General features: G+C 38.6%; 2 protein-coding genes and 1 pseudogene across 3 annotated transcripts; 1 reads left to right on the top strand and 2 right to left on the bottom strand.

Annotated features, from left to right (window-relative positions):
* The first annotated feature begins 732 nt into the window (after positions 1–732).
* LOC135639616 (small ribosomal subunit protein uS17-like) lies at positions 733–5,268 on the top strand. The gene is made up of 6 exons (XM_065153454.1): positions 733–868; positions 1,240–1,280; positions 1,350–1,450; positions 4,456–4,600; positions 4,672–4,761; positions 4,939–5,268. The coding sequence occupies exons 1-6, from the start codon at positions 857–859 to the stop codon at positions 5,027–5,029; spliced, it is 480 nt and encodes a 159-aa protein (XP_065009526.1). The 5' UTR covers positions 733–856; the 3' UTR covers positions 5,030–5,268.
* A 995-nt stretch (positions 5,269–6,263) lies between these two features.
* Positions 6,264–7,888, bottom strand: LOC103990254 (protein IQ-DOMAIN 18-like; annotated as a pseudogene).
* LOC135581615 (uncharacterized) lies at positions 7,863–13,940 on the bottom strand. Of its 2 annotated transcripts, XM_065153286.1 has the most exons (5): positions 13,782–13,936; positions 12,020–12,304; positions 11,214–11,376; positions 8,635–8,750; positions 7,863–8,414 (listed from the first exon to the last, which is right to left on the bottom strand). In XM_065153286.1, the coding sequence occupies exons 3-5, from the start codon at positions 11,316–11,318 to the stop codon at positions 8,051–8,053; spliced, it is 585 nt and encodes a 194-aa protein (XP_065009358.1). In that variant the 5' UTR covers positions 11,319–11,376; positions 12,020–12,304; positions 13,782–13,936; the 3' UTR covers positions 7,863–8,050. The 2 variants fall into 2 exon arrangements, with proteins under 2 accessions (XP_065009358.1, XP_065009357.1); XM_065153285.1 differs by lacking the exon at positions 12,020–12,304 and having other exon boundaries at positions 13,782–13,940.
* Between the last annotated feature and the right edge of the window lie 1,081 nt (positions 13,941–15,021).

The following is a 15,021-nucleotide window of genomic DNA, read 5'->3' on the forward strand; positions in this document are numbered from 1 at the left end:
AGTCAGTTAAAATCATAAGTTAATAAGAAAAACCTTCTCGCCCCTAATATTTTAGGTGTCGATATTGGAAAATAACATGTAATCCACTTAGCTCACACATCAATAGGATTTTAGTCCCATAAGAACCATAATATGATCTCGAAAGCTAACTATACTGTAACAAGGGTAATATGTTCAATCGAGACGATAACTGATGGTCTTAATTTCATCTTATTATTATTCCATAATCAAAGCTTTATATGTTGACATATGATTCCATAACTCAATAATGGGCAAATAATTCGTGTAATTATTTTTAATATTCGTCTAACGTATTATAAAAGCATCATCAGGTGCATCATCAGAAAAAAGAACTCTCATATTATCTATTATAATATATATGAATTCTTTGAACCTAACTTAGGTATTGGAATTTTTTTTTTGAATATACCCCTGACAGTAGTTTTTATGTGCATGTCATGTGTATATGTGTGTAGGAATAGATATATGTGTCTGTCATTGGATTTTTGAGTGGAAAGAAAAAGTTTTCCGACCACATATAACTTGTTTCACTCTTAACCATACGTCCGCTATAAATGTTGATCATATCTCGTAATAACTTCATGGGAAGTCCTCAATCGGACTCCAGATCCGACCCGTACCTGCAATTATCCGACCCGCGAATTCAAACCCGGGTTCGGGCAGAGAAGCGGACCCGATTGGTGATTTCCTTCTGCTCCCAACGCCGTATAAATAACAAGAAGTCCGGCATTTAGGGCTTGTCTTGGAGCCCGCAAATTCTCCTCGTTCCCTTCCGCCGGCTTATCGCCCTTGTCCCCTGAAGGCCAGCTCTTCGATCTCGTTAGCTTTCTCGGCCATGGCGGAACAGGTGGGATCACAGATCGTTTGATTCTCTTCCTTCGTCTCTTCGTTAGGTTTTATTTTTTCCTTATTCTTTTAACAATTTCGCTTTTCTTTGGGAGCATTTTGTCCCGAGTTTAAAGCGCCTTTATATGCCTAGTAGATTTGGATTCTGTCGATCTTGAGAAAACCCTAAAGGTAGAGTCGAAGGTTCCAGATTCATCGGATTTCGCTGTGGAATCGATGTTTTATTACTTTTACAGTTAATTGTTAGAATCGTTTGCGAGAGTGTGATGTCTGCGTTTGGAGCTAGGTTAACAATCTTGGTGTCTTGCCACGAGTTTTGTCTTTTTTACCTGATGCTAATGGTTTATTTCGATTTGGTATCCTGTTATGCAGACGGAGAAGGCATTCCTTAAGCAGCCAAAGGTGTTCCTTTGGTAAGAAAACTTTCACACAGTAAATTCTTGAGTTAGTGCTCTAATGGAGTTGTAATGGTTACTGTGCAGCCCAAAGAAACCTGGTAAGGGAAAGAGACCTGGTAAGGGCGGCAACAGATTCTGGAAGAGTATTGGGCTTGGGTTCAAGACTCCAAGAGAGGCCATTGAAGGTCTAAGATCTAATATACCAATTTCTTCTCCTGCTTCAATTCAGTTTTTTTTTCACACTTGTTATTTTAATGTTAGTTTGAATCTGAGTGACTTAGTTTTAGAGTTTAGACAAATGCCTCATATGGTTGCAGACCATCTTGGTTATCATCATGGAAACAATTGCTGCACTCGGGAGTATTAAGTGACAATTAACTTCGTTGACAAATTAATTATATTTCTGATGTTGTGCATTTTGTTTATGCTTGTTATGTGTGGTAAATAATCTTTTATGCTAATCCTGTTGACTTGTATATATAAGTTTTTAATAAATTGTGTCCTTTGGGTTTCTTCTAATTGTTTTCGAGGACTCAACTCGACTATTCTGATCTGCCCAGAATCCTAATTGTTTGACAACTATTTCTGGCTCTGATCACTTGATGATTGTTTACACTATTTGTTTATTACACTTAGGTTTATCACAAAAGAAAACTAGAGTCATCTGTCTTGCACATTTTTGACTTGATCATATACTACAATACTAATCAAGGAAAATGGTAGTTATTAAGAAAATTTAGGAACCAAGTGTAAAACAAGGGTCTTGTTGCCTATTGTAGACAAATATTTTTGAAGAGCACCAAAGCAAGTTTTAGTTTCAAATTTGTAAATAGTGGTCACTATCTATTTTGTCAATGGGTATATATATGTTAAACATTAGTTTCAATTTAGCACACCCTTGGATTACCTTAATTTTTTTTTGTGTCTTGTTAGGATTCCTATTAATTAAAAAATATAAATTAAAACAATATTCTACTTGGTAAGTCATGACCACATACTTGAGAATGTGCTAGTGCTATTTTTAATGGTTTTTTTTGCACATTAGTCTCTCAATGTTCCTTATTTTTGTCAAATTTTGTTATCAAAATCATGGTTCTAACCTGCTCTTATTGTGCATGGAGGTCTTTCTATTCAGCTTTTTGTACTGTAGTCACTTACCTAATGATTGAAACATGTTACCTAAACCAGGCAACACAAGTTCAATCCAGGTTTGTGTTGTTAGTGAGTAGTCAAACTAACTAAACAGAAAAAAAATGGAATATTGGTTCTTTTTTCTTATACTGTAACTGAATCCCTCTTACTCCTTTTCCTGCTCCAAACACCCACAACCCCCCACCCCCCCCAACCAAAATCTGGGTGCTTCCCCGTACGGTCCTTTTCTGTTGGAAACTCTTGCATCATAAGCTTCAAACCACCGAAAGACTGATTGCTATCTTTGTTCTACTGGTCCTGATAGCCAACATCACATCTTTTTTTACTGTTCCTTCTCCTTAAAAGTTTGGGAATATTTCCAATTGAGACTTAACATTCAATTCCAGTTCTTCTCTTATTCGGCGGATGGCTCCTGGTTGAAGGAAGTTTCTGATCTTTTCTCTCCTTCATCCAACCATATGGTTACCCTTATCATCTATGGCCTTTGGATGATTTGGATGGCCCGAAATAATGCAGCTTTCCGTACTACTCGGATTGCCCTTTCCATGGTCGCTTATATGGCTGTATCATATTTGTATGACTGCTCTTGTATCAGCCAGACTAAGGGGGTGCAGTCTCTGCAGTTGGTCATAAGCTCAATTCAAGTATGTTGGTCGTGTCCTGCAGTGGAGTGGATCAAGCTGAACACTGATGGAGCCTTTGACGCACAGTCAAAGATGGGAGGTGAGGGCTTTGTGCTAAGGAACAGTGCTGCCAGATATCTCTTTGCTGGATGCATATTTCTATATGTTGGCAGATCTTGGGTGAACATAATTTTGGCAGTCAAGGAAGGAATCTTGGCTGCAACCCAGCTGGGTGTAAATAAGCTCATTATTGAAATTGATGCGGAATGTATTGTAAAAGTTTTGAACAAGGAGGAACCCCCTCCTTGGTTCCTTCTTAATTCTCTTCGTGAGATTTTTGCTCTACTCAACATGATCGTCGAGTGGAGGGTGATACACACCTTTAGAGAAGGCAATCAGTGTGCCCATTGGCTGGCTTCTTTTGCTAAAAGGTCCAAATTGGATCACATTTGGACGCAGGATTGGCATCCTGACTCTTACTGTATTTTGTGCTTGGATGAGCAAGCTGGACCTTGTAGTCGGCTTTTGATTTAATATAGTTCTTCTCCTTTGGAAAACAAAAGAACGGTTCAGAGTTTTGTCAATTGGGTTTTGGATTAAAGACGGCTTATGAAAGAGAGAGATCCATAGAAGTTAAGAAGAGGATCATTATAGATTTTAAAGAAACAAATACTGCTCGTACAGTATGTCCTGTCGGTCTGACCTGCATTTATTGGTCTGACTAGGGACCAATATCTTCCTTTATTGATGTTTATTTTTTTAATTATTTTTTTGATGATATCTGGCAGTATGGGTTAGTATATTATCTGATCTATTGGTACAATATCAGTTGTACCAGTTATTAAAACCATTGTTGTAACAAGATTTAAATCTTGTGTAGATACATGAGGATGGAGAGATGAGATGCATTGGCTTAAAATTTGATGTTTTGTGAGGAACAGGTAATAGAGGGGAGGCAGTAAGATAGGGCATCACGTGGTAGATTGGGTTACTCTGTAAAGAGTAAATTATCTAAAAAATCTTCTTTAAGTATAGATAAAATTACACTGTTTCAGGCATATGGCTGTGTCAATTCTAACGAGTCCATATACTGAAATGTGCAGGCTATGAAGAGTAGAGGGACTATTGTATAAATAGCAAGAATTGATTGGTGTTGTACACGATTAAAAAATGTGAGGGACAAGTGAGCAGCACATTGTTTTAGTTACTTATATCTTGTATATCGAGAAACAAAATCCAGTCAGAGCCAAATGGCCTCCGTTCTTTTTGTTTCACACCTGCATAAAAATAGTGTTAGATTATTGCATCTTGTATAATGGGTTTCTGCTTAAGAGGACTTTCTTTTTTGCTACTTTGCTGTAGTATTCTATTTTGTTGAAGCAACAGAAGATTACAGACTTGGATCTTGCTTGCAGGTACTTACATCGATAAGAAATGCCCATTCACTGGCAATGTGTCAATTAGGGGTCGTATCTTAGCTGGCACATGCCATAGTGCCAAGATGAACCGAACCATTATCGTACGCAGAAACTATCTTCACTATGTGAAAAAATATCAAAGGTGAGCAATGTTTACCTGTCCTCTTCACCTTTTCAAATAAATCAGTTCTGATTTTCTTTTATTTCTTCTAGGTATGAGAAGAGGCACTCTAATATAGCTGCGCATATCTCACCCTGCTTCCGTGTCAAGGAAGGGGACCATGTTATCATTGGTCAGTGCAGGTAAGATCATTTTTGATAATATGGTCGAGATCCCAATAACAGTAAGGCACCACGGAATCTTTTGCATACATGTTTTGAAAGACTGAGGTTCATATATGTGTCAAAATAAAGTTATGGTTAATGGTGATTGTTCCTATAAAATTCGTGGTACTGAAAATGAACATTTATTCTGTGTAGACCATTGGCAAAAACCGTGACTTTCAATGTTTTGAAAGTCATACCAGCTGGGTCGACAGGTGGTGGCAAGAAGGCATTCACAGCTGTGTAAGGTTGTGCCAAGGCTTCAAAGCTGAGGAGTTGGAAACTTTAATCCGGAAAAGGTTGTCGTGCAACCAGTTTTTAGTAATTTAGCCTTATTTTGCACTATTTTCTGTTCTTATAAGTTGACCATTTGAATTTTTGTGGCATCAAGATTATGTTGTTGAACAGCTAGAAAATTCGTCTGACGAACATCCAAAGATGTGACAGTCATATTTGCAAGTTCTAGTTGGTTATCCCTTATTTTTATTTCCGAATCAAGTTCTGATATCAATGCTAAACTGGCATGATGTGATGGTTACAGTTGCTGCCGTTCAGTCATTGATATTAGCTTGGGTTATTCTTGATGATTGTTAAACAGAATATACAATAGGCTAACTTTAAATTGCTAAAATGTTGTTTGTTGGAATTTGGCATGAACATACCAAAATGTTCATCCTTTCTTGTTGCCTCGTTCTCACATTCTCCGTCTGCTTGCTATTTTTTTTTTCTCATTTTTATTTTCTGCTATCGAACAATAGCCGAGTAGAGAAGACATTTCATCTCAACTCATTGTTTCCATTTATCACAAACAGCAGATGCGGGTTCATCTTTAAAAACCGATTCTTTCTTACGAGGAAGGGCACTTCTTAAAAGAAAAATCTGGACCGTAAGTGTTGGGCGAATCAGCTAGGTGAAGGTGAAGGTAGCTTTTCTTATTCCAAATAGATGAACGTGTAAAATAATTTTTTTAAGTTTTTATGATTTACTAATGTTTAAAATAATTTTTTATTTTTTATTTAAAAAAAAATATAATATATAAATTTTTTCTCAGTTAAAATCTATATGCTAGTTCATAATAAAATATTAATATAATAATATATATAATTTAAATTATAATAAATTAGTAATATAATAATAATATATAATTTAAATTAAAATATAAAAAAAAAACTGATAATAAACTATAGCTTGTCGCCGAGGCTGTTGTTGCAGCAAGAGGACACGCACGTTCGAGCATTGCTCCCCGAGGAACCGCCCCACCGTGCTCTTGAAGCTCGGGCTCCGCAGGTTCTGCGAGCACCCTTGTGAGTTGAGCATTGGGAACGACAGGCGCTTCTTGGCGGAGCCGCCCCGATCTCGGTCCAACGTCCTTGGACGCTTGCCTCGGTGTGCTTTGCGACCGCACTCGCGCCTTCGCAGACTGACTGCGTCATCACCATGTTGTTCGACACTGTAGCCCTCGACATTGCAGGGTAGTGCTGTCACAATGACGATGATGATGCTGTCGTGTGGTAGTGGTAGTTCGGCACATGGACGATGGAAAGACTCCGGTCCTCCCGACCGGTGCGAGGGAGTGGCAGGCGAATAGGGTTGGTAGTTATGGAGGTGGGTGCAATGGAGGGGGGAGGAGGGGTGCTGTCCGACGGGTTGCGACGACGATGGCGTATGGCGACGGGGGAGGAGTAAGAGAAGGGTCGAGCAGTGTCGATCTCCAAGGTCTTGATGGGAGTCAGTGGAGGCTGTCGCCCTGTTGTTGATTCTGTTATCGAAAGAGGACTTCAACACAATCCAGCGATCCATCCACCGGTGCGGCCTCTTCTCTTCCACCGACGCCACCTCGCCGTTCACTTCTTCGTCGAGCAAGGGCGAGGGGTTCCGGTGCGATCTCCAGATCTTTCCGATGGGCCAAAGACTCGATGTCAGTCACATTACAGAGGAAACCAGGAGAAGCAAGCGATGTTCCTACGACAAGATGAGGGAGGAAGAAACCAGCCTTTTTTGAGCTTGCTTGATGAAAGAAGGCGTAGAAGAGCGCTCTTTCTCGTTTTAGAGCAGCCTCCTTCCGAACCTGCAGCATCGCTTGGATCTCCTCCATTGTCTTTGGGCGGTCGTCCCAGTCATCTGCGAAGCTACTCCCGTCCCTCGACGGCTCATTCCACCAAATAAGAAAGACACACACAACAAGGAAGACGAAGAAAGCTTGAGTTTTGACAGGGACATGTTAGTTACCATGGATCTCCTCTCCGCGAGCTCCTGGAGGTACTTGGGACTCCCATAAGGAGGTGTCACAGTTGAAGGAGGACTTGGTGGCACCTTGGGAAACTGTTGCCGAAGACTCCTGCGCCATCCGCATATGTTGGTCTCTCACCCTCGCCTGCACTCTCACCAGCTCTTGCATGCATCGCAGCGTCATGTTGGCTTGCTTCCAGACATTGTGCCCCCTCACCAATGCCTGTAGCTTCACAAGCCCCTTTAAAGCTTGCAGCGCCCTCCTCACCTTCAATCGCACACCCAAACTCAAGCCTACGTTAGATCCATCCCTCGACTCCAAAAGAGGGAGAGGGAGAGAGAGAGTGCAAGGAGTCATATGCCAAGTAACCTCGAAAGGCAGTTTGGATAACTATGGCAGCGTAATGCTCCTTAACAAAGCTATTCCCGAAGAACTTGAAGCCAGACTTTCCTTCTATACTATTATGGACAATAAAGTAATCAAAAAGTTAAATTCAATTGTCAAATATCCTATAGAAAATAGAATTTCCTGCTGATTCCAACCATAACACGTTTCATAAAAGCCATACTATTTTTCTCGATCTAAACCGAATAAAGAAACCTGCTATTGTTGAAGAATAGAAGGGAAACAGAACCAAAGCCAAGACGATATAATCATAAAATCATTATTCTTGCATCAAAGATCTTACAATTTCCAAAGAAAAGGAAACTCACATATGGAGAAGCAAACAGATGCATTGGTTAATAACAGATCATGTTCACTGTTAGTACTGAAAAACATATCAATTTCTGAAATATTTGGAAAATTATGTTCAACTGTCAACAAGAAAACCAAAAAGGAGATCCAAAAGTACTAAAAGCCATTATGAGGTCCCATAGTCTATGTTCAAAAGTAAATCATACATCTCAAAGACTAGTTCTTAGACACAAATTGAGAAAGGCTATTCTGTGCAACTTACACCAGAGCTTAAAATAACTATGTTTACCTGAATATTCTACAATCCTCAGATCCAAGGACAATAACAACAATGGAATCTTGTCATGCCAGTGAATTGGTATGTGGTAGTACAGCATCATCTGAAGGAACTGGAGGGTCGTCGGATGTGCCATTAGAAACTAGTTCCGTTCCTTCTTGCACATTCATCTCACTGAAGGTTCTTTTCCTCGTCAACGATTCCAACATCTCTGTCTCCTTGACCTTCTCCCCCTTTTTCTCTATGGTTTCTTTTTCCTTCTCTGGCACTTGAGTATCACTTGTAGAAGGCTCAACTGGTGGTGGCAGCTCACGACCATTTAACCGGCAATATACTCTTTCAACGGTTTCGCTGATCTCCTTCCCCAAGCCATTATTGTCAACAATTAGCTCCCAAACAGCTCTAGATGCCTTCTCAAGCACCGGAGTTCTGCAAAATTTGCTTATAATAATTTCACTAACAAGATAAATGACCACACAGAGCACAAAGATTATCGTTTAGGCAGTAATAGCCAGTCATAGTTTAGGCAATCCAAAAAATTATAAGGTCCCCAATAGTGAAAAAAATGACAAAAGAATTTAATTTTCCCTTCCTTTACCCCTTGAATGCTGATCTACACAAATTTTATTAGCTTATAGCAAATGCTCACTCTAGTTCTCGCCGCAGTGCATCAAACAACTCTCTCTTTGTCTGTTTCTCTGCACCAGGAGTATTAAGGACCTTACTTTGCTCAACCATCGTGATTGTGTTATTCTTAAGCTCTTCCTGCAACCACATGCCAAAAGTTCAGGAAAGTTACATATGCAGCCCATTTAGATCCCCTGTAAGTGATTATCTAGTCTCTTGGAAGCAATCAACAAAAATGCATCTAGCTCTCTTGAACCGATTTAAGCAAGCATTCTAATGTTCAAGTTTGAAATTAAAAAAAAAATCATTGTTATATCTAAACAAGTATTCTGAGAAAAGGCACTCTGTTTTTTCCAACAAGTAAAAAATGTGCAAGGCCAATTTCCAATTTGAGAAGTGCTCCAAAATAAATTAGAAGTAAAACAAAATAAAAAGCTATTTGCTGCCACTAATCTGCTTGTGGATTTCAGAAACATTAGACAAGAAACAGCGCATTTCCATGGTAAAAAGTGCAGAAGCTTATCTTAATCTGAAATCAGCATTGCCAGATACATCAGCTCCAAAATTCCAGTCATAAGATAGGAACTAATTAAAGGTACAAGTCAACTTAATACCTTGTAGCTTCTCTGTTCACAAAAAAAATGGGGAAGTAATAGGTATTAGCAAAGTTTCAAATATGGTACATATGTATGGTACAGTCCAGTCCGACCAAGGACCAAAAAATTGACTATATCTTGGTAGTTAGTACTGTTGATGTTCCGGATGGTACAATTTGATATAACATCTAATATACTGGTACTGTATCGGTCTAAATAAATGTAAAATCTGGAATCAGACCGAGATTTTAAAACTTGGGTACTAGTATGTCAGTAAAATTTTGCATGTTCACCAAACCTTGATGCTTCATTCATGAAAGACTATGTTTACATACAAAACTTTTGTTCGAATAATAATTCAGATGCTACTAACTAAAATTTTCAGCAGTAAAAACATAAGCACTTATTCAACATTAATTTCAATATTTAATTACAAACCACTAAGAATCGAGAATATCAACAGTGGAATGACACCCCAACCAACCCGAAAACCTTTTTCGAGTCATGTCATCTCTGACGGAAGTTAAAACGTAAGAACATATTCAACATTAGAATGCTTCATTCTAATGCACACAAATTAAGATCAGCTGTCTCTGATGGAAATGGGAGCCATGTTGCCAGTAAAAATCCATAATGCCTAAGATCTTCCTTGCATTGAAAAAGTAATGCTTTGATATAAAATGGTCCAAGACAACAGAAATTAAATACTTTTATTTAATAGTATAAACTCTAGCACATTTAAGAAGTTTGATGAGGCGTAAAACACAAAAGTCTCATAAAAGTTATCCTTAGAACTTCGTCAGCTACTAGACATTCAAACAAAGGTGTCTGGAAGCGTACTAGGTTAAATTGGTGGATCGACACCAAATCAAAAAATCTACAAGAAGATCCACTAGTTTCCAGACACCTTTGCTTGAATGCCTAGTATGTTTACTCTAAAATCCAAATTTTAAGCATATAAAATTCGAATTGGTTGGGTCAGAAGCTGCAATCCACAGCTTCGGAAGCAGAATTCAAGCAAAAAATGTAGTAAGATCAGTTAGAGAGCAAACAGCAGCTCATCAAACCTTCAGGTTTCGGTAACAGATCAAGTGGTATATTTTCCAGTAACGAATCTAAGCAAGCTGTCCTGTCAGATTTTCAGGTGAGGTAGCAATGAAAATAGAATCTACATTCAAGATAATGTCCTTAGCAAGCCACTTCGATGACATAGAATAGCTTGACTAGGATTCATTCAAGATGGATTTCATCACTATCCCTCACCAAATCAGTGTAGCTACTGTCCTGGTAACTCAGGACATGACCAAACTAATCTTGATGCACCAAAAAGCCCTATGAATTCAGTACTTCTGTGCGACTGTTGCCAGAGTTGGCTGCCCAAAACATCCCATAACAGGGCTGTTGAAAACAATTATTGGCTGGCTAGGTTCGATCATTGGTTTATAATCCAAGTCTTAATATTCATCATCCCATGAAGAGATACTTTATATTCTCTCTTTCTAAAATAAGCAGTGATATACTTAAATCAGTTATCAGCACGCTCAATTATGAGCTGATTATAATGAAATTATATATATTGCAAGTGGTGAAGACACGATTCAATTATAAGACCTTGCTATCAATAGTCAAGGTCTTTACCAAATTTAACATGTAAATACACCACATGATACACAGCTTTCTGAAGAACCAACATCCAGCTATTATTGATTGAAAATGAAAAGTATGAGAAGCATCAAGTACACCATGATCAGATCTACATCACAATTCCTACCATAAAAATAGTACATGTGGTCAAGTGCAGGATAAACCATGACAATTCCTACCCTAACTATAGTCTAATCAAATGCAACTATATAGAAAATTGCTTTTGTTTATATACAAAAATATTGATGTGCAATAACTCCATGCTTTGTTAAAATATATTAACTTTTCAACATCAACAATGTGCACTGGTTTAATAAAGGGAAATTGCATAAACAAGGAAATTGTTCATTCAAATACTTACATTGGCCTTTAACTGGTTAATAATCTTCAGTCTAATAGCATCAATTGTCCCATCATTCATTAACGATTCGAGTACATCTTCTGGTTTGACCATGCGGGAACCCATGAGGCTCACTGAATTTTTGTGACCCACCACCTTATAGTCAAACCACAGTGTCTTTCACCTGCATAAGAAAGTAGCCTTGATGTGAGATGTAACAGATTTTTCATGCATAATCTACTTGTTCTGATAAACCAATATATATTGACTTAGACTAACTTTCGCCTTCACAATCACATATCTAAGGCAAAAATTGATGTTAATATACTACACCTAATCCCAAGACAAATTCACGAAATATTCATGAGAGAAGGTAAGAACATTTATTCTTCATGTAGTGCTTAGGGTGAATAAAACAGTGACTTGGAAACAAGAGAAACCAGGATGCGATTATGCAACAAAAGTTAGGGCGTGATTATATTTAGTATTGAACATATGAGGAAAAAAATCATAAAAGAAATTACTTCAAATGGAAAAAAAAAATCATAAAATAGTGTTTTAAAAAGCGTTAGATGCCAAGGTCCCAAAACACCTGAGACGCTAGGTGCTCACCCAAGCAAAGTGAGACACTTCAAAATATTAAAATTTTAAAAAATATATTATAATTGATGAAATATGATCATAAAAATAAAAATGACACAATATAGTTTCTACTGATGGAGGCCTATGTTAAACATGTTTCTAACCAATGCTAAACAGTCCCAAAGAGTTAATCAATATAATGCTAAATAGTTCCAAAGAGGTAATTGAGAAGAGGAGTAACCGACATCTGTGGAAGAAGATGAGTGGAGAGGGCGACGAACGAAGCTATGGATGAAGGCAACGGCGGATGTAGGGTTTCACTACGGATTTGTCTCACTTGGTAGTGCGGTTTTGGGCGGGGGAGCGAGTTTTGTATTAGGGTACATTAGTTGGTTTGATTGAACCAACTTGCTCGTCCAATCGAACCCAGCCTTGAACCCTGATCCAACTTAACTTGGGTGCTTGCCCAAGGCGCCTGGGCTCAGGCGAGTGCTCGGGCAATGCTTCATCGAAACACCTCGTCCGAGCGCCTATTGAAAACATTATCATAAAATAGAGAGTTGTTGATGAAAACATGCAAATGTAATATTTCATTTAACATGTTAAAAAAAAATTCTTAAGTAGATGTGTCGTAATTGTCCACCATGCAGGTGCTCAACATGGCAATACATATGAGAAGAACTTATCCTATGATTATAAATGGCATGCATAAAAAGTGAAATTAGGTTGAGTGAAATATCTACGTTCTCGTTTTTTGTTTATTTCACCTCCTTATTGATAGCGTAGAAATTCGTTCCTTATTATCTACATATTGATATTTCTACACCAAGTTTTGTTTCATTTTTTGTCCTCGAAATTTTACCAACAGCTAGTTTGATTCCCTGAAAAGAGTTTCTTCTCTCGGTGTATTTTTTCCTCATACGTTGAATCCCAACTATATTGATCCCTAAGCTTTTCTCCCTCTAATCACTTCCATGAAACATCTCTTTTGTGACGAAGTTCTAGAAAATTTTCTAAATACCAAATTGCCTAAATTAACAATCACATCCTAGAATTTGAACAAAAGGTTCTTTCCCATTCTCTCTTCATCTTATTTTTCTTAAATTGTAAAACTAGTGTAGTTAAAGGCGCTAGATGCTAAAAGACACCAAAGTATCAAAATGCCCAAGGTACTCACTCGAGTGAAGCAAGACACTCACAAATATTAAGATTTTCAAAAACATATAATTAAGGAGAAATATGATCACTAAAATAAAAATGAGAAATTACATGAGTTCTATATCTCTTTATATTTCAAATATCACCACCAAAACATCATATTACAATCAGTGAAGCACCAAAGTACTACATTTTGCAAATCTAATAATAAAAATAACAAAACAAAGGAAGATTAACGTTAAAAATCTAACAATTTCCCTCAAGAAAGTCAATGATCATCGAATTCGTAGAATATAAAACATTGTTAACAATGACTAACATTACATAATTACAAGAGAAAGAAAAAGAAACAGAGGGAAGAAAAGGAAGAAGAAGCAAACAGAAGGAGAAGAAGGGGGGGGCATGCTGCGGACTGTTGGTTGGGAGGGTAGCGGGTAGTTATCAGGGAGGAGGGAGGGGGAGGGGAAGATGCAGGGAGTAGGCGAAGAGGGGTGTAGCTATCAGGGAGGAGGAGGAGGGAGAGGGGGGCCGTTGGGGTCGGCGGGGGGCTGAAATGGATGGTGTCGGGGAAGGGGGGGAGCTGCGACGAAAGGGTGGAAGAGGAAGGAGGGATGGGGGGCTGCGATGAACGCAGGGAAGAGAAGGAGGAGGGATCGGGGAAGGGGAGGCTGTGACGAGGCGGGGGGACGAGGGGCTGCGATGAACGGGGGGAAGAGAGAGGTGGAGGGAGGGGGAGGATGGTGTCGGGGAAGGGGGGAGCTGCACCGAAAGGGAGAAGAGGGAGGAGAAGGGATGGTGCGACGGCGAAGGAGGAAAAGGAGGAGGAGAAAGAGAGAGGGATATATATACCGGGAGGGGAGAGACTGCCGCCGTTCGCCGATGGAGAGGAAAACGCCGCCGCTGCCGTCGTTCGCCGAAGAAACGCCGCAGTCGCTGGGGAGAGAGGTTTCACCGCCCCTGCGTTTAGGGCAAGGGCGAGCGCGCGCCGGGGTGGGGAAGAGGGAGGGAGGGTGGTTTGGTTAGGGTGATCATATGGTTCAATCGAACCAGAAAGATCCAAATTGTTTCAAATTGGCTTGACTCGGGCTCGATCCAGATTGAATTGATTCAGGCGGGCGCCTGGGCCCAGGCCGCGACCCACTCAAGTCGCCCGCTCAGGCGTCGCCTCGTCCCCTGGTGACTTAACTGTTCCAAGCATTTCCACAGTCGTTAATTATTGTTGCAGCCTATACATTAAAGGAAAAATGATTTCTTTGATTTATTAGTAATTCTCCACACATAAACAACTCCTTAATCCTAAAACCTCACAAAAAAAATTATACCACCCTACGATGAATCACATAGTATAAAAAATAAACCTATCGAACTTAAATTAAGATAAACCCTTCAAAAACAAAAATGCAGCCAAATAGAAATCAAGAAAAAAATCAAAAAAAAATTATATATCCAAAACCACTATATCAATCGGTAGATAAAACTAGACTCTCATTCTCCTCCCTTTATATCATTTCACTAAAGAACTAGACTCTCTTCGTCTTTCTTCAGGGTCACTTCAGAAAAATTAAAAGAGAAATTATAATATCTCAACTTGTCTTGTATGGGATGCATGATATTGCTCTTTCAATTCATAGATGTCATATCTATTTATAGATAAGAGCAGAAGGTCTAAGATAAATTATTATGAAAGTTCATCCTAACATCTCATAATAATTTAAATTTATTTATTTTATATTGATTCATTAGAATCCAATTAGTTTTATTATATATCTTATTCAAATATAAACGATAACATAATCTAACAATATATAGTACTTTATGCATTATTTACTCTCGTGCCTAAATAATGTACTCACTTTCAGCTATTACACTCATTTTGAACCATTTATGCTTATTTTAAAAGTGAATGATATACCTGATTTACTTAACTTAGATTAAGAATTTATCACCCGAAAAAATTAAAGATGTCAACTAATCAAATTGATATAGATAATTAATAATGAAGTCATCGTACCAAATGTTATCATTATCGATGACAAGATCTTACGAGCAATTACTGTGTTCACCAATTATTGTTTTTGAAAAAAGAACT

Source organism: Musa acuminata, chromosome BXJ3-6, assembly GCF_036884655.1.
Source record: "Musa acuminata AAA Group cultivar baxijiao chromosome BXJ3-6, Cavendish_Baxijiao_AAA, whole genome shotgun sequence".
NCBI lineage: Eukaryota > Viridiplantae > Streptophyta > Magnoliopsida > Zingiberales > Musaceae > Musa > Musa acuminata.